This window comes from Camelus bactrianus, chromosome 21 (genome assembly GCF_048773025.1).
Source record: "Camelus bactrianus isolate YW-2024 breed Bactrian camel chromosome 21, ASM4877302v1, whole genome shotgun sequence".
Lineage (NCBI taxonomy): Eukaryota > Metazoa > Chordata > Mammalia > Artiodactyla > Camelidae > Camelus > Camelus bactrianus.
This window is the reverse complement of record NC_133559.1, coordinates 11,811,240-11,836,018: the sequence shown is the minus strand read 5'-3', so window position 1 is coordinate 11,836,018 and position 24,779 is coordinate 11,811,240. Positions and strand designations below refer to the sequence as shown.

Genomic DNA, 24,779 nt, shown 5'->3' with positions numbered 1-24,779 from the left:
CTCCCAGGCCTCATCTATTACCTCTCTTTTAATGATACCACACTGCTGGCAATTCCAGATGGTACCTGGCCCCCCACCCCCAATTCCCAACAGTCCAGGATTCAGCCCAGGCGACACTTCAGGAAGCGCGTGTTCAAAAGGTAAATGTTCAAAGAGTGAAATCTGAGAGGGTATCTGAGCAGCGCTTTCTGTTCCGTACTCAGGTTTACAGAACGTCCGGGTTACCAGGAAGCTCAGAGCAAAGGTCAAATCCAGAGCATGAACCTTTCCCCAAGTTCGCAGGGCAACCCTGACCCCGTAATGTTCCGCCCTTATGCGTCATGGGTACCAGTCGCAGTCTTTCAGCTGGTCTTGAAGTCGACACCAACCAGCTCCAGACCCACCAATGTTTCCACACTCAAGAATGCCACCCTCTCTCATGCCTTTACACGGCCCTGAAGCCGCCCTGAAGAACAACTTGCGTTGCCAGCTTGCCCGAAAGCAAGATGGCTGCCAATCCCTATTCTCTGCTACCAAAGTGAAGCTATCCCCTCCCCGTTTAATGCCGCTGCCAGGCTGCCCTCACCTAGCATGGCTACTCCGGCTCATGCCTCACTATGGTCTCGAAGCCGCCGCTAACCGGCCAGGTTCCGGGAGGCGCTGTTCAGGATGCAGCCACCCCCGCCCGCCTCTCCCCTCCCCCACGCCCGCGGCGGCGGCGGCGGCGGCTGGAGCCCGGATGCGGCCCCGTGAGACAGGCCCGGGAGAGCGGCGCGGATGGATCCAACATGGCGGCGCCGAGCCTGAGCCGAGAGTGAGGCGGCGGGGCGGCCGGGGTGGGGAGGGGGAGTAGAGCGGGACGGGGCGGGGCCGGGCGGGGCCGCAAAGGGCTTGGGGAAGGAAAGTGGAGGGGGAGGCGGTGGCGACGTCCAGCCTGAGAACCTCAGGAGAGGGAGGTGACGGGACGCTGCGAGGTGGGGGAGGGGAGCGGCCGAGGGGGGCGTGCGGGGGAGGTGGCAACTGTGGGAGAGGGCAGGGTCGAGGCGGAGGAGTAGGGCAGGGGAGGGGCGTAAACAAGGGCCGAGGCTGGGCCGGGCTAGGGGTATTAGAGAGGCCGAGGTGGGGAGTGGGGCTACGATCCCGCCGGGCTGAGGGGGTAGGAGCGGGAGGGAGAGGCTGAGGGTGTGAAGGGGAAGGGGGCTGGTGGCTTGTGGTTGGAAGGGGGACTGGACTCTTGTGAGGGGTGTTGCGGAGAGGTGGGAAAAGGTGAGGATGGGACTTGAGACGTTTGGAGGGAGGTTCTTTAAGTGTTAAATTGAAGGTGGAGGGGGAAGGGCCTAGGGGAGACTTTGGGTGGAAAAGGAGAGAACGGAGGTTTGGGGAATGGAGAGCGTGTCGGTGTGACGAGGTAATGGAGAAAGTGAGAGTCTGGGAGGAAAGTTTGGGAGGAAGGGGGACGGGATGGGAGATAGGACGGTGGAGCTGCACGGGTGATAGAGGTTCGGGAGTTTCCCTTTCCCCTGTGGAAAGGGAGAGAGAGCAGAGTTGAGCAGCATCAGTTGCAACCAATTCTAATTGCCAGGCCTTTAGCTTTTACTCGAGTGGGAAGGGCAGAAGGGAATGGTCATGTGGGTTTGGAGAATTGGGGTTGGATGAGGGTTCAACTGGATTTGCTTTCCAAAAGCTCCCTAGCTTGCTGCTCCCTTGTTTTCCCTGGTTACCAAAGGAAGGGAAAGTGGGGAGGCTGGTATGCTGGAGTGTGGAAGGAGTGAAGGGCTTTCCTAGTTTTAAGTAATTAGCAATGCCAGAATGGGGAAACAGCCATGCTGTGATGGAGTCCTGTCTGCTAAAGTGGTGGCTCTGGAAGTCTGAGACGGGAAACAGAAAACACAGGATTGCATCTAGGCAGCCATGCTAATTAAATGAGTGGTTTAGTTTCCAGACCTTTCTTTCGCTGTTTAAGTGCTAGGAGGGAGGGGTCGGTATCCATATATGAAAAATGTTCTTGGTGAAATGTGTATGTTTGAGTGGATACTGCCCCAGTGGATATTTTGTTGTGTGCCAGGTAAGGGAAAGAGTGAAGATAGAATTTGGAGGATAGTTGTGATCTTATAAGTGAAGTGATGGAAAGAAAGTGCCTTCTTTGGCTTTGACCACGTTCTTCCTAATTCTTTTCAAAGATGAAAGTCAACGTTAATGCTGTAACAAAATAGGTGGTCTCATAAGGAATTGAGGAATCAGGTGAGATGTCAGAGGATAATTGGTTTTCCCAGAAGTTGTTGAATTTGGAATGTTTCTTGCCCTGAGCCACTGAGGCTAGAAGTTCCTGGAGTTGGTATTGTTTTTCTGTAGTAGAGAGTTAGGGAAGCCTGGGGACTTTGTTAGAACTGAGTTCTCTCATTTAGCTTAGAGTGGATTATTTCAATTGAAATGGCTTTAGGCTTGTCTATGTATTTTTGCAACTGAGATTGACTGACTCTTTGGGTCTCTGAGGTTTCAAAATAAAGCTTGAAAATTTACCCCACCCCCGCCCCCCGTTTGTTTTTGTTTTGCTGCTGGCTTTGAACCTTGTGCTAGGAAGAGACCTGGGAAGTTAAGTTTCTTGCAGAGGTAAGTCTGGAGCTTTTTATTATTTTCTAACAATAGAAGGGAATGGAAATGGCAGTAGAAATGTAATGTGGGTTGAGCCCACATTAGATGTCAGGGAAAATAGGTTTTTACCCACCCAAGTACATAAGATCTGTTGTAGTCACTGTCCCTTTGGGTAACTGGAGATTGGTAGGAGGGAAAGGAAAGCAGAAATTAGGTGCCTTGGGCAAGCCTCCAGCTTTGTTTTGTTATTATCTAGTGTTCTTGGTCAGCTCTGAGAGAAACATTTTTAAACATATGGAACATTGTACTCTAGTCTACTAAATGTTGCCCTTGGAGGGTTGCTGAGGCACCTGCCATGGGAAGGCTTTTCCTTTAGCTTACTCTTTCTTCCAGTTGTTCTGGAATCTTCATTTTGAAAACATACTATGTAATTCTGACTTACAGATATTTGGTTACATTTTCTTGGTGCTACTAACAAGGAAGCTCTCTGTGTTAGTCTTAGCCATCTTTAAGGTTTTCCATGCCCTTTACGTTTCAGGTTTCAAGACATCACTCTTTAGTTTTCCATATGACTTTCCCTCTCTGAGGGCTTCTGAGAGAGTCAAATACCTCAAAAAATACACATCTCATTCCTGGTTGGGATGGGGCTAGACTCTGCTTGAAAGTAGAAACTTAATAGATGAACAATCAATAAAATCAATCAAGAGGATGTCCTGTAGATACATATAGATTGTCTTTTGGCCCTTGGCTGGCTTGGACCTCCCTAAAGAAAACAAACAACAACAACAACAAAACCCTCAACTCCAGGATATGCAGCAATTCATTTGAATAAAGAATTAGTTTGGGGAACCTCTTTGGGGGATCCATATGTTAGGCTCTCAAATGGACCCAAATCAGCCAGCAGGATCAGGACTTTGGTTTACTGAAGTGTTTGTCTCCTGGTATCTGACGGTATTTCAGGCACCAAGATTCAGAAGTTCTTTCTGATCTTCTGTTTAGAGGGGGTACATTCTCCTCACTGCTCTGATACCTTACATCTAGTATACTTTAAACTGAGTTCCCTCGATTCACTGCCACAGAAAGTTTGGTTTAAGAGGAAATTGGTCACATTCTTTTAGTGCCGAAGTTAGATTCTTGGAACCCCCATCTGAATTATTGAGTGAGTGAACTCACCATCCTAAACGATAATTAAGTGGGGAGGGCTGCCTATTAGCCTGCATGCCAGCCTCCTGACATTTCTCCCAAGGACATGGCCTTGGGGAACTTCTACCTCTTCTACGTTTTGCTTCATTCCATAAGCAGTGTAAGTCTGACCAGGAACCTAACAAGAAGAGTCTGCTACTGATCTAGTTTTGGGACTTTAAAGATGACTGCAAGGGTTAAGTGCAGGATCCTTTCTGTCTGTCTTGCAGGGGATGGCTTTTCTCTAATCTTCACAGAAATCCAGATTGAACTAGGTCAAATTAGACCTCCTGGGAGGGGGCAGAAGGGAGTGTAGCCCTATTACCTGCTGTTCACCTGAATAGCAACAGCAGGTGATAGAGAAGCCAAGGTTGGAGTGGAATGGAACTCCTTAGTTAAGTTAAATGAGTCTTTGACTGGCTTTTCTTTCCTTCTGAAATATTGTTTGATGGGTTTGGGTTGGGGGGACCAGATGGGTTCCTTATCCAGGTCTAGGGTGGATAGTGACATTCTGTCTCTTCTTTAGACCCTTCATCATGCTCCATCTAGAATAGGGTTTCTCATCCTTAGCATTATTGACACTTTGGGCCAGATGCGGCTTTGTTGTGGGAGGCTGTCCTGTGCATTATAGGGTGTTTAGCAGCCTCCATCACTTTTACTCACACTAGTAGCACCCTCCTTACCACCCCCATCCCCCAGTTACGACAATCTAAAATGACTCCAGACATTGTTGAATGTCCCCTGGGGGACAAAATCGCCCCTGGTTGAGAACCACTGACCTACAAGTTGTGACAATCCTGGCACTTTGATCTAGCCGAGGACCTAGGACTTAAAGGTGGCTGTTTTCCCCTTAAATCTAGGGAGTTAGCCCTAAGGGTTGAGGCCTGCTGTAGAATTGCATCCATTGATACATAATTAGGGCCACAGTGCTTTGCTGTATTCATTTTCCAGTAACCAGGTACGTGGGGACAATATTTCTTAATTTCCCAGAGTTTGTAGTCAGGACACTGAATTAGGGAGCTCTGGAGCAACCTGCTTTTCTGATTGGTTGAATGTGAAACCTGCCTATCTGTTTTTTTCTGGTATCCTCATAATCAACAGCTGACCAAGGGGAACAGGTGGGATAGGGAACAAGAAGAAGTTGTAGGGGCTCCAAGGAGGCTGAGTCTTCTCATATTGCCTGCTATGAGCAAGAAGTTATTTTTTTTCAGTCCCCTCCATTTGTACCCTGTGACTGCAGCAGGTGAAACGAGAGGAAGAGACAAGGAAAACCAGCTAATAGTTGAATAGGTATTTTCCCAGTTGTTTCCTATGCTTTGGGTGGGGCATCTGGGCTCTCATAGTTAGATATGGGCTGTATTTCCTGTCCACATGTCCGAACCCATGGTGTAGGGCTAGGTGATTCCAGGGTGTACCTCCCCTTTTCTCTGGGGTTTGAGTATTTCTGTGCTTCCATTTAGGATTACTAAAAAAGAGAGGACCAGGTCCTACTTGCTCTTCAGTGTTTTGAGTCCCCAACAGCTTGACTTTTCTGAAGTAGTTCATCATTTTCTTCTCTTTCTTAACCTAGCCTCAGTTTCTTGGAGTATAAAATGGACAGAACAACCTGTCTCATTGTTGAGTAGGGTGCTGTGGAATGGGTAGCTCTGCAGTGTTGGGGAGGCTATAGCTAGTTAGAATATATGCTGGGTGCCTGAGTTATGTGTATTTTTTTTTCCCTCTTAAAATAGCTTTATTGAGATATAGTTCATAAACCACATAATTCACCTATTTAGAGTATACAGTTCGATGGCTTTTAGTATGGGCATAGTTGTGTGTCGAATTGAGTGAATTTTTAATGGGGTCCTCTCACTCTTGGACTTAAGTTTTTTCCTTAATTGATACTGCTTGTGGTGATCTCTTGGAGATTCAGTTCAGTTCAACAACAGGTTGCTCCTACTATGTGCCAGCCTCCATCCATTGCTGGGCACTAGAGATATAAAGAGGAATATGACTTAGTCCTTCTACATGAGTCACTTAAGATCTAATAGGATAGTAAATACACAAACAATTTTAGTACACTTTGATAAATGGTTTAAAGGAAATGCACACAGTGTTCTATAGGAGCACAGAAGAGGACTACTTATCTCAGCATGGGGTGTAGAGAATGAATTTGAAGATGGCATCTGAGCTGAATCTTAAAGGTTGAGTAGGAGTTAGCCATCTGAAAAAGGGTGGTGATGGAAAAGAAGGGAGAGGGGCATTCAGGCCAAGGGAACCTGAAGAAAGCTGTAGAGAAATGAATTGCATGATATATGCGAATTATAAACAGACTGACAATGTTAGAGGAAAAAAGCAAGTTATGAGGTTGACAAGGTAGGCATCTTGGTGTGTTGTATAAGGAGTTTGGAGTGTTTTTATAGGTAGGGGGGAACTGTAGATAGCTCTTAAGCAGAAAAGTGATGTGGTCAGTTGTACATTTTAAATAGTTAATGCAGCTGGATGTAGGGGATAGATTTAGCCAGGTTAAGGTTGGTGGTAAAGAAAGTCCTTAAGGATGCTGTTGTAGTAATCCAGGTGAGAGATAATTGGGACCTGAACCAGGGCTGTGGTAGTAGCGGTGGAAAGGTGAGGCAGATTTAAGAAATGTTTAGAAGTAGCATCAGCAGGAATTTATAATTGATTGGGTGATTGGAGGTTGTGGTCAGAAGATGGAGCAGTATCAGGTGGTTCTGCCTGGCCAGGCAGTAAGTATGAGTGGCTAAAGTGGAAGTGAAAGTTGTTGGACTTGAGGATTGGTTTTTGGCTTGGTCACTTACATTACTCAGGATAATGGAGAAATTTGTGTATCAAATGGCAAAATATATAATAAATGTAGGGATGTGATTGGTCATTGACAGGACTGGTAAATGACAACGATGAGGAAGGGTTAGAAGGTGGTATATCCAGATGATGTGTGAACATCAGGGGAGTACAAGTGGCATAGGAGAATTGCAAGAATGCTCAATGCAGGGGCTTAGTAACGTTGTTCTAGTTCTGGCCCTGCTGTCCCTAAGTTCATCTGCTGCAGCTTCTATGTTAGAATTAAGAGTGAATTCTCTACTTCCCTTCACTTTTGGCTACCTTTCATTTAAGGAATGAATTGATTGGGGTGGGAGGCTGGTAGGGAGAGTACAAGGGACCAAAAGCAGTATTTTGGAGGCTGGGGGAAAAATTGGGGTAATATCTAATAGCCATTTCTGCTGAATATGTAGCACTAAAATTGCATATAACAGTCTCTCTTAGAGGAAGTGACTATATTTCTCCAGTTGGGTCTGGACATAGGGCAGCATCCGCTGGGTGTGGAGAGTCGTAGGTTTTATTTTTTAATAAATACTTTGTAAAATTTAAGAAACACTTATTAAACACTACATTGTGCCAGGCATTGTGTTAGGCTCTGGGAATATAGGAACGCATAAGACTAGCTCCTGCCATTGAGTGGCTCACAGGTTCTTTCCTTGCCCTTACAGTATAGTGGGGATTGCAGCTGCTGAGTGGGAATTCTGGAAAGCATTGCGCACCTGAGCCCCCAGCATGGCGGGCCTAAAGCGGCGGCGGGCAAGCCAGGTGTGGCCAGAAGAGCATGGTGAGCAGGAGCACGGGCTGTACAGCCTGCACCGCATGTTTGACATCGTGGGCACCCACCTGACACACAGAGATGTGCGCGTTCTTTCCTTCCTGTTCGTTGATGTCATTGATGACCACGAGCGTGGCCTCATCCGAAATGGACGTGACTTCTTATTGGCGCTGGAGCGCCAGGGCCGCTGTGATGAGAGTAACTTCCGCCAGGTGCTGCAGCTGCTGCGCATCATCACTCGCCATGACCTGCTGCCCTACGTCACCCTCAAGAGGAGACGGGCTGGTGAGGGTGCAGCAGGGGCTGGGGACACTGGAGTCAGGGAAGAGTTGTGGGAAGCCATGAGTGAGCAGCGTAGGAGTCCAAGCGGGAGGAGGCATTGACCCCGGGAAGTACCGAGGAGAACAAGTTGTGAGGCCCATTGGAGGGTTGGACTAGGAGAAGGGAAGGGTGTATCTTCTCCTAAATGAGTCCTTCTCTCTCTACAGTGTGCCCTGATCTTGTAGACAAGTATCTGGAGGAAACATCAATTCGCTATGTGACACCCAGAGCCCTCAGTGATTCAGAACCGAGGCCCCCCCACCCCCCTAAAACAGGTGAGAAGATATTAACTCCCCCTAATGTCTGTAATCAAGAAAGAGGACACTGGACCTGTCATTTTCCCAGCTTTGCCAGCTTAAAGAAAGGACTTTGTCCCCCCCCCCATATCTGGCAGCATAAAAATCAGATGAGGTGTTAATGCTTCATCAGGTCCTGTAATTGTTCCCACATTTTGTCCACCTTTCAGGTCACATTATTGATACTGCTCCTAGTGCTAAGTCTAAATGATTCCTTCCTCATTCCAAGGAAGTATTTGAATTTCTGCTTTTACCCTGCTATGTCTTCTCCCTTTTTACCCTCTGGTCAGTGCCTCCCCACTATCCTGTGGTGTGCTGCCCCACTTCGGGCCCTCAGATGTGTAGCAAGCGGCCAGCTCGAGGGAGAGCCACACTTGGGAGCCAGCGAAAACGCCGGAAGTCAGTGACACCAGATCCCAAGGAAAAGCAGACATGCGGTGAGAAAGTTCAAGGGTTCTAGGTGTGGAGTAGACTTGAGGGGAAATACAAAGAACTGCTGGGTTGCTGGGCAGTTTATGCTATTCAGTGCAAGGCTCACTTTGATTGTTATTGCAAAGTGAGGTTGAATGGCTTAGTCTCTGGGTGGAGAATTCCTCTACTTTGTGGCAGAGTACATTCCAGTTCTTTCTAGTTAATACCAGATGAAAGAGATGCCGTTACGCCATCCTTATTGTAGGATGAACCAAGTCATGATAGAGTATTAAAGTGAACTTCTGTGTGTTAATTAGGAAGATATCTCCTAGAATCAAGGTGCTACCTGTAAGTGATGGAAATAATCTGAGCCGGGCATGGCTCATTTAAGGGAACTTCTTGAGTTCAGGCAAGGATTTCAGAGGTACATAGAAAGGAACTGGTTCTGGGAAGAGAGAGAGAAGCTGTCCTGTGATATTCCCAACTTTGCTACTCTGCTGCTCTTTTCAACCTTGCATGTGAACTCAGCCCTCACTGCAACCTCTTCTGCATATATTCTTTTCCCCACAGACATCAGACTGCGGGTTCGGGCTGAATACTGCCAGCATGAGACTGCTCTGCAGGGCAATGTCTTCTCTAACAAGCAGGACCCACTTGAGCGCCAGTTTGAGCGCTTTAACCAGGCCAACACCATCCTCAAGTCCCGGGACCTGGGCTCCATCATCTGTGACATCAAGTTCTCTGAGCTCACCTACCTCGACGCATTCTGGCGCGACTACATCAATGGGTCATTACTAGAGGCACTTAAAGGTGTCTTCATCACAGACTCCCTCAAGCAGGCTGTGGGCCATGAAGCTATCAAGCTGCTGGTCAATGTGGACGAGGAGGACTATGAGCTGGGCCGACAGAAACTCCTGAGGAACTTGATGCTGCAAGCATTGCCCTGACCTTTTCCCCCTTCTCACTTCTCTGGGGACTGTTCCCACCCACCTCTGGAGCTTACATACTGTTCTGGGGTTTGTTCTCTACCCTTCCAACCAATCACACCCCTGCCTTTTTTTTTTTTTTTTAAAGGAAAGACAAAGGAAAAATGGAAGTGGTGTTCCCCACCCCTCCCTGCACCCATGTGCCTGGGCTTCCCCTTTGTGTCCCTTTTCCACTTAACCCCCTGATGTGTGTCTCACCTTGCCACTGAGCCGTAAGACAAATGTATAGGGAGAAGCAAAGTCTATAGAACATAGTCTTTGTAAGGGATTGAAGTGAACACTGCTTTGGGGTGCATTGAGGGGTTTTCAGTACTTCTGGCTTTATGAGGGCTCTTAAATTTTGTCTGAAAAACCAAAGGGCTGTGAGTAGGGAGCTGTGTGGAAGGTGGGACTTTGAAGTGTATTTTGGAAATTAATCACCACCCTCTCCAAAATTATAGAATTTTTAAAAAACAAAGAAGCTGTGGCCCTTTCCACTCTATCCTGGCCTCTGGTGCTGCTCCTCTGCCTCATTCCCTCCATTCCATAGCTTCAAACCTGTCTGGTGTGGCTCCATCCTTTTGCCCCTTTGTCATACCTCTTCAAATGAGTAATAGGTAAGAGGACTAGGTCAGCCCAGTCACCTTCCCAACTGTGGTGTTTGTGTGTTTGCACACATACACAGGGTGGGTGGAGAAGAGGTTGCTGATTCAAATACACTCCCCCTGAAAAGGGGAAGGGAGTGTGACACTTTATTTCCATGTTCAAGTGAAAATAAATAATGTACCCTGCAGCCCTTTGCCCCTTTGCTTTCTTCTGGCTTGGGCAAAGGGCATCATAGGTGAAAGTGAAGTAATTCAGTATCAGTTCCTTTCTTGTTTTTCCTCCCCCACCCTCTATCCTCACTCCCACTCCCAAGCTTGGGAGCATGCACTGGGGCTGGGACATGCACTGAGTGTCGCACTTTTATTTGGGTAGGGAGGCATGTTGAATGAGCCAGGAGGCACAGAACTGGAGCCTAGTCCAGCTGATACAATACCACCTTCCTTTTCAGCTCCCCAAAGTGATGTCCAGACACAGACTTTATGATTATTATATTTTTTTTCAATGCCAGTGCTGCTCAGCCCTCAGCATTACTTCAGTTTTCATGAAATAAACAGTGACTATAAAATTCCACCTTTCTGAAACTGAAATCTGAGCTCAGGCGAAAGTTTTTTCTTTCCCAAGAAGCTGAGCCTGTGTTCCGTCAAGAGAGAGAAGGTTCTCCAAGTGAGGGGAGCTGCGCCTGGGTCCTGCCTACAAGTCACAGCAACACCAGCTCACAATGGGGGTCTCAACTGACAGAAGTCAAAAGTCTTAAGACAATGGGTGACCCAGACTGCTGTAGAGGTCAGGCCTGCGGTGCTGGAACACAGGCAGGTTTTGGCGCAACTGTCGCAAGTAACCGAGGTCAATTCGGGCAAGGCAGAGGCCTGGTCCTTCAGAACAGCGGGCCACCACAGTTCCCCAGGGATCTACCACCATGCTGTGGCCATAACTTGCTCTCTTCTCATGATGGCGTCCACACTGTGCTGCCGCCACTACATAGCACTGGGTTTCAATGGCACGGGCCCGCAGCAACACCTGGGGACAAACAGAGGCATTCACTTAAGTCCATGAACAACTAGTCGGGAAGTGATAGGCAATGGACATTACAGGCCTGTCTACCCATTGTGACCATTCTCATAATTGCCTACGAATGATTTACTATCTTAACTATTCTGAGAGACAATGATCTGTGGAAATGAATTTTCCCAGTAGGTGGGAACGGGAAGAAAATCTTTCAAATGGTAGAGCCAAGGGGAGAGAATAAGGTTCAGAGAAGGCGCTTATGTTCTGAAGAGGTGTCCTCTTACCTCCCAGTGGGCTGGGCCTGTAACAGATCCAAAAGCTGAAGGGTAGGTAAGTATTTCTGCTCCAGCCTGAACCAATGCCAGAGAGAGTTCAGGGAACCGCATGTCATAGCAGATAGCCAGACCAATCTGGAATGAAAAACAGCCTATTTAGTCCGCCTGCCCTATCTGTCACAGCATCTAGTCAAATCTCAGCTACCCCACTTAGGGCTTTCTATCCTCCACTACCACTTTCAAGTATTCCTATTCCCCTCCCTCATGTTCCTCTCCCACCCTCATCCTCTTGCATCTCCCACCTTGCCTGCTGGTGTGCTGACAGGAGACTCAAGACTGGGCCCAGGTATGGTAGAGTTGCTTTCACGCATAGGTCCCTGTCCTGGAATCTCTACATCACACAGATGTGTCTTCCTATAAGTGGCCACTACTGACCCTAGAGTAAGAGGGAGAAAGAGTACTCAGGGCTGGTGATCTGGAAGCCCAGCTTAGTTCCTCTCCTCCCAAGGAGGAGGCAGCTTATGAGGTACGTAAAGAAGTACAAAGGCCCCTAAAACCCTTGGACAAGGAAACAGAGTTTAGACAACAGTGTTCTGGAGAATCTTAGTTTAGGTAGAAGAGTCTGAGAAGAGGCAGGCTAAAGAATTTTGAGGTCTCACCCTTGTTGTTCAGAATCACATGACAATTGTAGATTTTCTGAGTCTGCTTCCAGTCTTGGCCACGCTCATGGAAACCACCCAAGGACAGCCAGAGTCCACATTCCCTGAGGGGGAGGGGACACTGACGACTCTTCTCAAGGCTCTACCCTCATATCTGGCAATCCTGGGACATTACCCCAAAAGAAACTACCTCTCCCTCCCCCTTTCCCTGATACCTGGCAAGCTGGGTATATTCTCCCAAAAGGTTCCCACTCAGTGGCTCAGACAGGCGTAGCGTCTCTTCAGGGTCCCGTGCAATGAAGTCAAATGCCTCAGGCAGGAAAGCCAGGCAAGCGCCCAGTCTGGCAGCCTCCCGAACCAGCTCAGCACATGTTTTAAAGTTCTGCTGCTTGTCTGGTGTCGACGTTACCTGGCACACAGCCACCAGGGGCAGTTCCCAGGAGGAAGAGGAGATAGCCATGTCTCTGGGTCTGTGAATAGCATAGGCAGGACTGATTTCCTAGTATGGGGAAATCCAAGTTTAATGATAAGGGCTTAAATGAGGAGGCAGGAAGGCTGGACTTCCTTTTGATTTTTCTCTTACAGGGCACAATGACCCATGGCACAATGACCCACTTATCAAATGTTCTGTAGATGGTTGGCACCCTAGTGTTTCCCACCACCCATTCATTTAACATTTATTGAGCATCTACTATGTGCCAGGCACTGAGGACCCAACAAAACATGTTACCTTGGCTGAGCACAAAGTACTGAGAGTCGAGGTATCCGCAGTCCAGGACACAAGAGAAAGGACAGGAGCTGGTGAGGAGGCCTGATGATAAAGCCCAGCCTGAAGAAGGTGAGGAAATCAGGACACCAGCCCCTCCCTCAAGCAATAAATTTCTAAGATCCTCTGACTTCTCTCTGCATGCTGTGAGGCTCAATCAGGGCCCTGCCTGTAAAAACCCCCAAGTCTTCAAAACACTCTCTACCGTAAGTAAGTATGGGCTACCAGAAGAGATCATAAAGTGGGGAGATGGAGAAAAGGGCTCTGCTCGGCACCTGAATATCCCGACTTCCAGAGATCTCACATCAAATTGAAGCCCTTTTCTTCAGCCAAACTTTTCGTCAGTTCAAAAGTCATCTCCAAGATACTCCCTTGGTTTTCCTAGCCGCTCTTCTCGACTGTGCACTTGCACAATTTTATTGACTCAAAGCATATTTCCCCCCTTCCACAAGAATCTCTGAGGGGAAGTCCACCCTCCCTCGCTCCTCACCACCTCACGGCGGGCAGGGGACAATTAGCACTCGGATCCCAACCCGCGCCCCTCTCTCCAGTTAACCCGTCCTTCCCCGCCTCTCTCGGGCAGAGCCTCTGTTGCACCAAGTTAAAGCACCGCAGGTGGAATTCACCGCGGCGGGCAGGATAAGTAGTAGGTCCTACATGAAGATACGGCCAAAACCAATCGCAGGATCTGAACCGAAGAGCGACCTGGAGACTGAGGCGCCGGAGCCAGTGGGCGGTAACTCGGAGACCGGACGTGACGCGAGGCGGGGGCGGAACTGCGCAGGCCGGAAGCCCAGCAGGCGGTGAAGATGGCGGAGAGCAGCGGTCGCGCCGGCAAGAGCAGCGGGAGCGGCGCGGCGAAGGGGGCGGTGTCGGCAGAGCAGGTGAGGAGCCGGGAAGGCGAAGGAGAGCAACCCGGCTGGGTCTGGAGTCGATTCGAGAAGAGCCGGGAGCCTGCGACTGGCTCAGGCCTTTACTTCAGTCCCACATTAGCGTGGCCACCCAGAGAGGGGAGGGTCCAAGAGAAGATAGCCGAGCCCCCGGGGAGAGAGTAGGCGGATTGGTAGGTGAAAGCCACGCCTCCGTTGGGGCGTTTGGTGAGCCTAGGGGAGAGGAAAACTCTGAGAAGCAGAATCTGGGAGGATGCACAGGTCTAAGAGAAGATGCGTGGTCACTTTCCCCACTTCTCCGCACCCTCAAACAGGATATGGCTGGGCAAGGCAGCTCGTAACGAACCTCAGGGGATTAGTCAACGGGCTGGTTGTGTAGTCTGTTACGTGACCCCGAAACCTCGCTGACAGTCGTCGTCAGTCTGCAGAGCCACGTGACTCCCATACTCGAACAGTCTAGTGTTCCATACTGTTTTGATTCGGGAGTCATTATTAGGTTGAATTTCTTAAGAGAGCAGAAACCCTTTTCTAATCCGAGCTTGCTTTTCTCCCATCGGTAACGTTTGATAAATTAATCAGAAAGCCCTTTGTGGCTTGGGAACCGTGGTTTGCTAATAGAGGGGCTAATGTTTACTAAGGGTGGGAAGAAATCTACGTAATAGGAAGGGGAACGTAGTTAAAACAACAGCTCTTTTAATTACAGGTTCATTTATCAGTTTTTCGTTGAACAGTTACTACAGGCAAAGGTATCTGCATAAAGATTTTTAAAACTGACACCTGCAATGAAAGAGCTCTTAGTCTGGTGAGGAAAACAAGACATACAAAATGTTAATATGAGGCAGGAGTAGACCTAAGAGAGGTATAAAGTTATTTGGAATTTTGGGGAGGTAAGAAGAGATAGTTTCTGATTTTGGGGGAAAAGGCAAGGGAGAAGGAACCTAATATTTTTGAGGGTCTACTATGTGTCAGATACTCTGCTGGGTACAGTGAAACAGATACATGAAATAGACCTTGTTTTCAAGTTAATGGACAGACTCATTTCAGAAAAGACAAACCAAGCAATAAGCTTCACAGTGTTCCTCGCTGGCTTTCTCAATGTCGGCTAGAGGAAGGACCCCTCCTAAGCAGGAGGTTATGAGATTGGGGGGCCAAGTGGGAAAGGGAAGTGTGGTACAGTGGGGTGGCTAAGTGAAGGAGTGCACTGGGGTCAGATAGATCTGTGTTTGAATCACATTTCTGCCATTTACTATCTATACATGACCTCCCGTGAATTACTTCTTTTGGTCTCCTGGGAAGACATAATGATTCCTACTTCACTGTATTTCAATTATTAAGCTAGACAACGCATGCAAAGTGTTTTGCACAGTGATTGGAATATACTATGTGCTTAATAAATGCTAATTATTTTGTTTTCTAGAAGAGAATCCTTCATCTCGATTATAAAGGATGAGGGAAGTTAGTCAAACAAAGAAGGAAATGGAGAATTTTCTAGATAGAAGGAATAATGTGTTTAAAAACACTGTAGCATGAGACTGCCCAACATGTTTGGGATACAGGTGAACTTAAGGTTTGGGATGGACTGCAAAACTTGAATGTGAGGAAAAAGGGATAAAAGGAATTTGGGGTGTCCCTCAGGTTTCTGTCTTTGATGGTGCCATAGGGAATGTAGGAAGATGGATAAATTTGGGGAGAAAATAAGTTTGGGTTTGGGCATCTTGTGGGACATCCAGGTAGAGACATTTAGTAGGAAGTTTTATTTATAAATCTTGAGTTACAAAAAGAAATCTGAGTTGGAGATACAGATTAGAGAATTACGAGTTTATGGATGATAGACCAAGCTGTGGTTGGGGATGAAATCATCTAGGGTTTGTACAGAAAGTGAAAAAAGAAGCAGAACAAGAGTGAAATCAGTATTTAAGGGGTGATAGAGAAAGAGAAGCCCTTAAAAGAGACTGAAGAATTGTGATAATTGAGTTCTGAGGCTGTTCCTTGCTTAACGTTCTCTGGCTTTTGTTTGTATTCCAGACAGACCACTGGGTAAACAATATTATATTTATCATTGCTGCAAATTTGAGCCACATATATCCCATATAGACAAGCTGGAAGCAATAACACATTGTACCAAGCACTTTAACTTGTTTTATCTTCTGTTAATTACTATGATTTGAAGTAGCTGTATTGTCCTCCCTTTACAGATAAGGATATTCAAGTTTTAGACACTTAAGTTAACTTATCCAAAGTTAGTAACTAGAAGAGCAGGGCTTTTAATTGAGGGACTTGAGAATAAGACAGACCTATTTTTTTCTACTTATACCATGACCATATTAGAGATATTTCGGCTGAGCTTGAAGGATTGGATAGATGTGAACAAGTGGCAATGAAAATGGAATATACAAAATAAGATAAGAAGAGGAGAACTCGGGAAACCATAGATTGACATGAGGTGCAGTTACTGGTTTGTTTAGCCAAATCATGAGTAGTAGCAAGTTAGAAAGATGTGGTCTTTAAAGCAAGCTGAATCTTTGCATGGCAAAGAATTTGGGACTTTTTAATGTAAGTAGTAACAGAGTCACAGAATATATGTTATACTATTGATTTTTCCCTCATTACATAAAACAATATGTTCATTTTAGAAAATAAAAGAAAAAGTACAAAATAAGAAATAAGTAACCGGGGGGTGGGAGTAGCTCAGTGGTAGAGTGCATGCTTAGCATGCACAAGGTCCTGGGTTCAATCCCCAGTACCTCTGTTAAAAATAAACAAACAAACCCAGTTATCTCCCCACCCAAAAAAAAATTTTTAAAAAAGGAAATTACCCACGATCCTACTATCCATAAATAACTATTCTTATCATTTTGTAGTATATTCTTCAAGAGTTTCCCCCCTTTATGTTTTTGTATATGTGTGTGTAAATAGAAAGGGAGGGCATGTGTATTGTACACATTTACATATTTTACAAAATGAGCATTATACAGTATGTGCTGTTTTGTAATCTGCTTTTTAAGCCTAGTAATATATCATGAATATCTTTCTACGTCATCCAAGTGTTAGCAGAATTAAATTAGCAGCAGTGTATATGATGGATTTGGAGAGTCCAAAAAGGAGATAATGTAGAAGATTCGCAGTAGTTCAGAGAAGAGGTAATGAAGGTCTCAACTAGGGTGATGTTGGTGAGCCTAAGAAAAGTTGCTAAGGTAGAGGCAATAAATTTGGCTTTTAATGGGATAAGGGTGTGTTCAAAGACGAAACCAGGGTTTCCTGTCTGAAGGTTAGAGTGGTGTTATTAGCAGAAATAGGGGAGACAAGAAGAGGAGCAGTTTAAAACGGGGCAAAAGATGATCAGTTTAGCTTTGAATGGCCTGAGTTTAAGGTCTCCATAGGACATTTAGGTGGAGATGTTTTGTAATAATAGCAGCTTCTATTTACTGACAATCTGTTGTATGCTGGATATTGTTCTAAGTCCTTAATGTAATTAATGAATCCTCACAACATCCTGAGACAGATATTATCTCTCCTTTATTGGTGAAAAACTTAGATTCAAAAAAGAAGTAACTTGTAATAAACTATAATGGAAAAGAGAAAAAAACTATGCATATATACATACATATATATGTAAAACCAAATCACTTTGCTGTACACCTGAAACAAACACAATATTGTAAATCAACTATAGTTCAACAACAACTACAAAAGAAGGAGTAACTTGCTCATGGTGAGACTTTGTAGCCGTTTCTGACTCCAGAGCTTCTTCCTCTAACTTGGAAGTGTGGATCTGGAATTTCTGAGAAAGCCTGAGTTTGTAGGCAATTACAATAAAGGCAGTTGTTGAAACTATGGAAGTAGCTAAGAATACCAACGGAAATAGTTCAGGTAATAAAGGGAGAAGTCCTATGAACAGAATCTTAGATTCGGTCTCCATTGTAGGGGTGAGAGGAATCTTTAGAAAAGAGAAAGGCGGTTGACAGAGGTAGGAGAACCAGAGAACTGAAGGGTCCTGGAAACTAAAGGAGAATGGAGTACCTACATTATATCGGTCACTTGACATATATCTTGGTTTAGTTCTCATTGTTACCTTGTGTTGGTTCTCTTCCCTGTTTGATTTTGCCCCTAGGAGATATTTGGCAATGCTTAGAGACATTTTTGGCTGTCACAAATAGAAGGAACTACTACTGGCTTTTAGAGGGTAGAAGCCAGGGATGTTGCTAAACATAGAGTGCACAGGACAGCTCCCACAACAAAGAATAACCTGGCCCAAAATATCAGTAGTGCTAATGTTGAGAAACCCTACCCTATGGTATATTAGCTCCATTTTATAAGTGAAAAAAAAGAGAAGTAACTTGGTCATATAGCAAGTAAATGGCAAAACTAGGATTTGAACCCAGGTCAGAAAGTCAGAAGTCTGGGCTTTTTCCACCATGCCACATTGCTAGTTGAAGGAAGAGTTTCAAGAAGCAGATTGTAGATTGAGAAAAGGTCACTGGATTATGCAGGTAGTTAGGAGACCGTTCATGATCTCTGTCTGAGAAGATAGTTTAATAAGTAACAATAGTTTAATAACTAGTATAGACAGAAGACAATCAGAAGGCGATTTAAAGTCGACTGGGAGTGAATGAGAGGTGAGACAGTGAGTATAGACTAGTCCTGAAAAAATTTGATGAAGAGAAGGGATGAGAACCATCATTTGATGGAGTAGTAAGATCAAGTTTTAAAAAACTTGTCAGAAAAAGTGGCACTGTTTGTCAGAAACAGCGGCACTGAACTGAAAAGAAGATATTTAGTGCAGCGATAGCCCAGAAAATGCTTTTCCAAATGCATCTACACGTAATTCTATATCTCTTCTATTCTTCTGTTGAACCCAGTAAGAGTACATATCATGTAGATAAGAAGACCAGATGACATTTGGGGGATAAATGTAATGATTGTATACTTTCCCCAAAGTTACCAGAGTTATATGGTATTGATTAAAAAAACAAACAAACAAAAAACACAAAAATAAATCAAATGGAAATAGTTTGACTTTCATAAGAGATTATTATGTGATAAGCCAGGAAGCTAGGAATAATATATCCATAAAAAACGGATTCTTAGAGTTAGACAAACCTGGGTAGAAGTCGCAGTTCTGCAGTTTACTGTGTTATTTTATCCACCCTCCACATTCCACCAGCCTTGGTCTCCTGATCTATAAGATGAGAGTACATGTCTTATGTTTTTTATTATTGTTGTTTGCATGGATTAGAATTAAATGAAATAAAAAGTCTAGCACAGTACCTGGCACCTAATAGTGTTCCTTTACTATGCAAATTGAAGGAAGGCAGGTTATTATAGGACTATGAAAGAAATAGGTATTTTAAAAGAGGTTACATCTGCATATTTGAAATTTTCAAAGAATATAGTGATAAAGATTAGAAGGCAGGCTGCCTGGTGGAAAGTAAGGAACACAATATGTAAAAATAGAAAAGGTTTTCTATTAAAAAATGTAAGGCATTGATATGCATTTATATATGAGCACATAGAAGGAATTAACATGGGGGTAGAGAATAGCTAGAACTGCTTCCTTGAAGAATCTAAGTTGAAACCTGAAGAAAGAATTAGAATCAGGCAGGGCAAAGGGAATGAGAGAGGTCTGGGTAAGTGTACTAGGTAGCATGTGGATTCTGCCCTGTCAAAGGCAGCTGATTAGAGGAACTGCAAGTGGTTCCACAGGGCAAGAGACCTGAGTGTAAGAGGTGGGGAAAGGCTGATTGGGAGAGGTCAGCAGGAACCAGGTCTTCATAGGATTTTTTTCTGCTGTGTTCAGAAGTTTGGATCTTTTACCCTGAGCAGTGGGAATCATTGAAGCTTTATGTGTAGGAATAATATGGTTAGTTTTAAATTTTAGGTTATTTGTGCTGAATGTGGAGAACGGATTGAAGGGGGCAGATCTGGAGGCAAGTGTGGAACTCAGGAGGCTTTAGTGCAGGTGAGAGAGGATAATGAGACGGAAGTGGATGATTTGAGGTATTTAGCAGATGGGTATGATTTAGAGAGTAACTGGGTGTGGAGAGTGAGTCAAGGATGATTCCCAGGTTTCTGGAACTAAGATCTCTTCCTTCTCTAAAAATTGTTAAATTAACAAAAATAATATAAGCTACCATTAGGACTCTGAGGCAACAGGTGCAATCATGATATTTCTGATAGCACTGTAAAGTCATCTGGTCATCTTGGAGAGCTTTACAGCAGCAGGAATTAGAAGCTATAGTAATGTTAATCCCTTTTGACTCATTCATCTCACTTTTGGGAATCTGATTCAATAAAAATGGCTGTAAAATTTTTGTACTCTTTGTCCAGATATTTAAAGTCAATGCTATTTATTACAGAAAAATTGGGAACAACCTAAATGTCCCAATAACAGAAGAATAGACTGTTCTTAAAAATATATCAATAGGGTGAAAATGCTATTATAGCCCTTAAAAAAAAAAGAAACCACATCCTGTGGATGAATAAAGAAAATCTCTCCCTCCCCCTCTCTCCCTTTCACACACAAGACACACATACACACACGCACACACAGAAGAATATTATTCACCCATAAGAAAGAAGGAAATCCTCCCATTTGTGACAAAATTGGTGAACTCTGAGAGCATTATGTAAAGTGAAAATAAGAGAAAGACAAATACTGTATGATCTTACTTATATGTGGAATCAAAAAACAAAAACAAAACACAACATGAACTCACAGAAACAGAGTAGATAGATGGTTGCTTGGAGGGGGAAGTGGGGGCATGAGTGAAGGTGGTCAAAGAGTACAAACTTGGAGTTATAAGATGATTAAGTTCTGGGGATGTAATGTACAGCATGGTGACTATAGTTAACAATACTATATTGGACACTTGAAAGTTGCTAAGAGAAGAGATTTTAAAAATTCTCATCACAAAAAGTAACTGAGGTGATGGATGTATTAATTAACCTTATTGTGGTAATCATCTCACTTATAAAATCATAATGTTTTATACCTTAAACTTACACAATGCTATATGTCAATTATATCTTGAGGGGGTAATTAGGTTAATTTATTTATTAAATTTTTTTTTTAATGGAGGTATTGGGGACTGAACCCAGGACCTCATGCATGCTAGGCACGCATGCTACCACTGAGCTATTCCCTCCCCCTTCCATTGTATCTTAATAAAACTGGGAACAACAGCAGCAAAAAAAGACCACATCCCTTGTAAAATTATTTGTACATGCCAGTTATGAGAATGTAAAGAGCTCTGTATAGTTTCAGGGCTTGAAGTTACTTTAGAATAGGATAAGTAGTTGGTATTTTTTTTAGGGGGAGGTAATTAGGTTTATTTTATTTATTAATTTTTTAATGGTAGTACTGGGATTGAACCCAGGACCTCATGCATGCTAGGCACGCACTCTACCTCTGAGCTGTAACTCCGCCTAGTAGTTGGTATTTTAACTGGATTTTTTTTGATGTTTATGTGTAAAATGATTTAACAGGGTTGAGAGAGTCAGCAGTGACCTGGCCATCCCTGCTCATGACAGGCAGCTTTAGGAGAACAGGGGATAAAGGAAAGGGAAGGAAAATTAGGTCGAGCCATAGGAGAGAAGATCATTAGAAAAGTTGTATTTTAGGAGGAAGAATGTGGGAATAGAGCACAGCCTCTCTGTCTTCATTACCTGGCAGACCCCAGAGATGGCAGGTTAATATCAGCTTATTTTGCATTTAACTAACAGTTTTCATTTAGCTGCTAAGAGATTTCATTTCCTTCAAGTGCATCAGTGGCTGAAACTTTTATAATAACTAGGGATAGCTCATATACTTAAATAGATTTACTTTAGTTTGGTATTTGATTAAAACTCTATAAACTGGACCAAGAGGAAATAGGGGTTGTTAATTAGCAAGAGAGTTTGAAGAAAAGTTGGAATTAAAAAATATATTTTTACCTTTAGTTGTGTTAAATTGGTGGTTGAAAAGTAGATTTCTATTAGTTACTAAGGAAATAAGTTCAGGCCTCAGAAATTTTAGACATTTTAGCTGATTTCATTGATGTATGTTAAATACAACATCCATCCAGAAGAGTGGGTCATTTGGATGCTAGGAGAACATCTAGAATCTAGTTTAATTGTAGAATATTTTTAAATGAAAGTATTTTGATGTGTTACATTGACAGTGGTGAAAATGCTAATTATAAATGGAGTAGTTTTGATATAGGCAATTAAGGTGAAGGAAAGTAGCTTGTAGTGAGTGAGATTTCCAAGGCATTTGCCAAAATGAGTGGATGAAATAGACTGAGATGAGAGGATGGTGGATGGGAGAAGGAAGCAAGTTGCTAGAATGACAGGTTCCTAGTTAAATTTATTCCTTCATTCATTGGGCAGTAGAAGGGACTAGGGGTGGTACAGGACAGCCATTTGGATTATCAGCTGCATATGAACCTTGCAGAGAGAGCTAGAGATAAGGGATCCTAATAAAGATGAGGTGGTTAGTCATCAATGGTAATGAGACTAGAGATGATGTAAATAGGAGTGAGAGATTTGGCAGCTGTTTGAATGAATAGGCCCACTGCTCTCAGCTGATTTGGAGGGTACAAGGGGGCACTTCTGGATTTGGAGAGAAGGCCGTTATAGTAATTAATGTACTTCACTGCTTACAAAGCTATTTCACACTAATTCACTCATGTGATACAACAGCTCTGTGAAGTAGGTATTGTCTGCATTTCACAGGTGAGAAAACTAAGGCTCAGAGAGATTAACCAAGTGGTTCTCAGTTCTGGCTGCACATCAGAATTTTGTGGGAGATCTTTTTGAAATACAGAGGCTTGGGCCTCACTCCCAGTGATTGTGAAATTGTTTTTAGGCTCCACTATTTGTGTTTTAAAAACATTCCCCTGGTGATTCTAACATGTAGTGATGCAGCAAGGGTTGACTGAATAGGGTGAGAGGTCTGTCAAAGGCCATAAATCCAATATGTGGCAGGCGCAAAACTTGAAACCTGGTCTTTCTCTTTCATCTGCTACTTCTTTCCAAATACAGTCATCAGAGCCATATACTGGAAGTGATGGTGGTGGTGTATTAGTATCCAGTTTGATTTCCAGAGTTAAATTCTGGTTTTCACAGTTTTAATTCTCTGCTCAGTTTCTGGAGAACAAGATGCTGGTAGTAATCACTTTTCTAGGCCTTCACATATGTTATTTCTTGTGCCTTTTTAGCATCCTCCCCTGCCCCCCACCCCGCCCAATTTGTCATCCCTCAGGCTTCAGTTAAGGTGTTTTCTCTCAGGAATCCTGTATGTTTAGAGGCTACAAAAATGGACTTTGGGCAACTTTTTTTAAAGGAGTGTTTTAGAAAGATGGTGGTAGGTAGAACTGAACACAATGAAAAGAAAGGTTAAACAGCTAAGCCACACAAAGTTCAAGAACTTGGGCATCTTTGGGGATTTCAGGGATAGGGGATCATCTCTATAAGGTATCTTAGCTCCAGCTGCCTTCTGTACCTGTTTGTCTCTACTCAAAATTCAACCTGCAGAGAGTCTAGCATAGAATAGGTCAATGTCCCTGTGGTCAAGGAGCAAGCGTTCTGTGATTAGTAGCCCCACAAGAACCCCACTGAATTAAGGAGGGGCAGTTCCCCAATGGGAGGGATGCTAGGCAGATCCAAACAAGAATCGCTCATTACAAAGCCTTTCCTGATAGCCCTCTTTAGCTGCAAGTCTAAGTTCCCCTGTAGGTGCTACAGTGGCTCTCTACCCCCATTCCTATATTATAAACGCCTTTTCCTCACCAAACTGTAAGCTGCGAGATGGCCCAGCAAATGTCTCACACCTAGTAGGCATTCAGTGTTGGGTGAATGGAATTCCAGACAGACTTAAGTTAGAAACGGCAAACTGTGTTCTACTTCTTTTCCAAGGTAGGTGTCTACTACTGCATCTTTGTAAAGCCTGGCATCCTATGTTGTATGTTGACCCTCTGCCATTTTCACTGTTCACTCTCTCAATTTTATCTCTTTCTCACCTTCTTAGGTAATTGCTGGCTTTAACCGCCTGCGGCAGGAACAGCGGGGCCTGGCATCGAAAGCAGCTGAACTGGAGATGGAGTTGAATGAGCACAGGTGAGGAAGCCGGGAGAAGCAAACAGTTGGAGAGTTGGATGGGCCATTTTGTAAGAGAGGGTTGCTGCAGAGTGGGATGGAATTCTCAGATCTTGCCTTGTCCTCCTTCCTCAGCCTAGTGATCGATACCCTGAAGGAGGTAGATGAAACCCGCAAGTGCTACCGCATGGTTGGAGGGGTGCTGGTGGAGCGGACCGTCAAAGAGGTGCTGCCTGCCTTGGAGAACAACAGGGAGCAGGTAAGCAAGAATCCCTGAGTAGAAGCTCTGGGCAACAAGGGGTAAGGAAGAGGAGGCCAGGGATTTAGGGAGTATGGGGGAGGAAAGTCTGGGTAGGAACTCACGTCGAAGACAGCATAAATAGCCTAGTAGCCTTTGCTCTTTAGGCTATGCTAAGTCTAACTCCTTAGGCAAAAGAGTTGCTGTGTGCCTCTTTCCATAGGCTCTGTGACCTGGCTGGGTTGGAAGAGGGGAGGTGGATAGAATGGTGTTTCTCACACTGTAGTCCATGGATCCTTGCATCCAAATCACCTGGATGACTAATTTAAAATACAGCTTTCTGAATCTGCTGATTCAGAACCTTTGGGGATGGGACCCATAAAGTGGCATATTAAAAATAAGCAGCCCAGGTGCTTCTTCTGCACACTAAGGTTTATAAATCATTGTTTTAAAGAAAGGAGTACTTTTAGTGTCTGGGCTCTAATATTAATAGTTGGTTAAAGGTGAGGTTAGAGGTATCATCTCTCCTTCATTTCCCCAAGTCATAGTCCATAACAGATGGGAGAAAGGAGTCCTGAAATCCTTATGTAATCCCTGTTGTTTGCCCTCTAGATACAGAAGATCATTGAGACACTGACACAGCAGCTTCAGGCAAAGGGAAAAGAACTAAATGAATTTCGGGAAAAGCACAACATTCGTCTCATGGGGGAAGACGAGAAGCCAACAGCCAAGGAAAACTCAGAAGGGGCTGGGGCTAAGGCCAGCTCAGCTGGAGTGTTGGTCTCCTAGGGAGCAAGGCCTTTGCATTTTTTTCTACCCTGATTCCCACTTCTAATTTCTCTTTATTGTTATTATTATTATTTTGTCTGCTGTTGTAATATTTTTTTTGTTAATTAAATGTTTTGGTCAGAATGTTTATCTCTAG

At 44.4% G+C, this 24,779-nt stretch overlaps 3 protein-coding genes across 11 annotated transcripts; 2 read left to right on the top strand and 1 right to left on the bottom strand.

The window, feature by feature from the left end:
- The first annotated feature begins 603 nt into the window (after window positions 1-603).
- DEDD (death effector domain containing) lies at window positions 604-10,517 on the top strand. Of its 4 annotated transcripts, XM_045517157.2 has the most exons (6): window positions 932-953; window positions 2,557-2,589; window positions 7,242-7,633; window positions 7,837-7,944; window positions 8,256-8,402; window positions 8,947-10,517. In XM_045517157.2, exons 3-6 carry the CDS (start codon window positions 7,306-7,308, stop codon window positions 9,321-9,323), a joined length of 960 nt encoding a protein of 319 aa, XP_045373113.1. In that variant the 5' UTR covers window positions 932-953; window positions 2,557-2,589; window positions 7,242-7,305; the 3' UTR covers window positions 9,324-10,517. The 4 variants fall into 4 exon arrangements, with proteins under 4 accessions (XP_074205807.1, XP_045373114.1, XP_045373113.1 ...); XM_074349706.1 differs by lacking the exons at window positions 932-953; window positions 2,557-2,589 and adding an exon at window positions 604-793; XM_045517158.2 differs by lacking the exon at window positions 2,557-2,589 and having other exon boundaries at window positions 855-953.
- On the bottom strand, window positions 10,421-13,523 carry NIT1 (nitrilase 1). 6 transcript variants are annotated; one of them, XM_010955676.3, is made up of 7 exons: window positions 13,310-13,523; window positions 12,617-12,715; window positions 12,102-12,356; window positions 11,887-11,990; window positions 11,530-11,663; window positions 11,237-11,362; window positions 10,421-10,964 (listed from the first exon to the last, which is right to left on the bottom strand). In XM_010955676.3, coding segments are annotated over exons 1-7 (987 nt in total). In that variant the 5' UTR covers window positions 13,312-13,523; the 3' UTR covers window positions 10,421-10,697. The 6 variants fall into 6 exon arrangements, with proteins under 6 accessions (XP_010953978.1, XP_045373112.1, XP_010953979.1 ...); XM_045517156.2 differs by having other exon boundaries at window positions 13,358-13,523; XM_010955677.3 differs by having other exon boundaries at window positions 12,617-12,697; window positions 13,310-13,440.
- On the top strand, window positions 13,382-24,770 carry PFDN2 (prefoldin subunit 2). The gene is made up of 4 exons (XM_010955673.3): window positions 13,382-13,536; window positions 23,549-23,637; window positions 23,752-23,875; window positions 24,467-24,770. The coding sequence occupies exons 1-4, from the start codon at window positions 13,462-13,464 to the stop codon at window positions 24,641-24,643; spliced, it is 465 nt and encodes a 154-aa protein (XP_010953975.1). The 5' UTR covers window positions 13,382-13,461; the 3' UTR covers window positions 24,644-24,770.
- The last annotated feature ends 9 nt before the right edge of the window (window positions 24,771-24,779 follow it).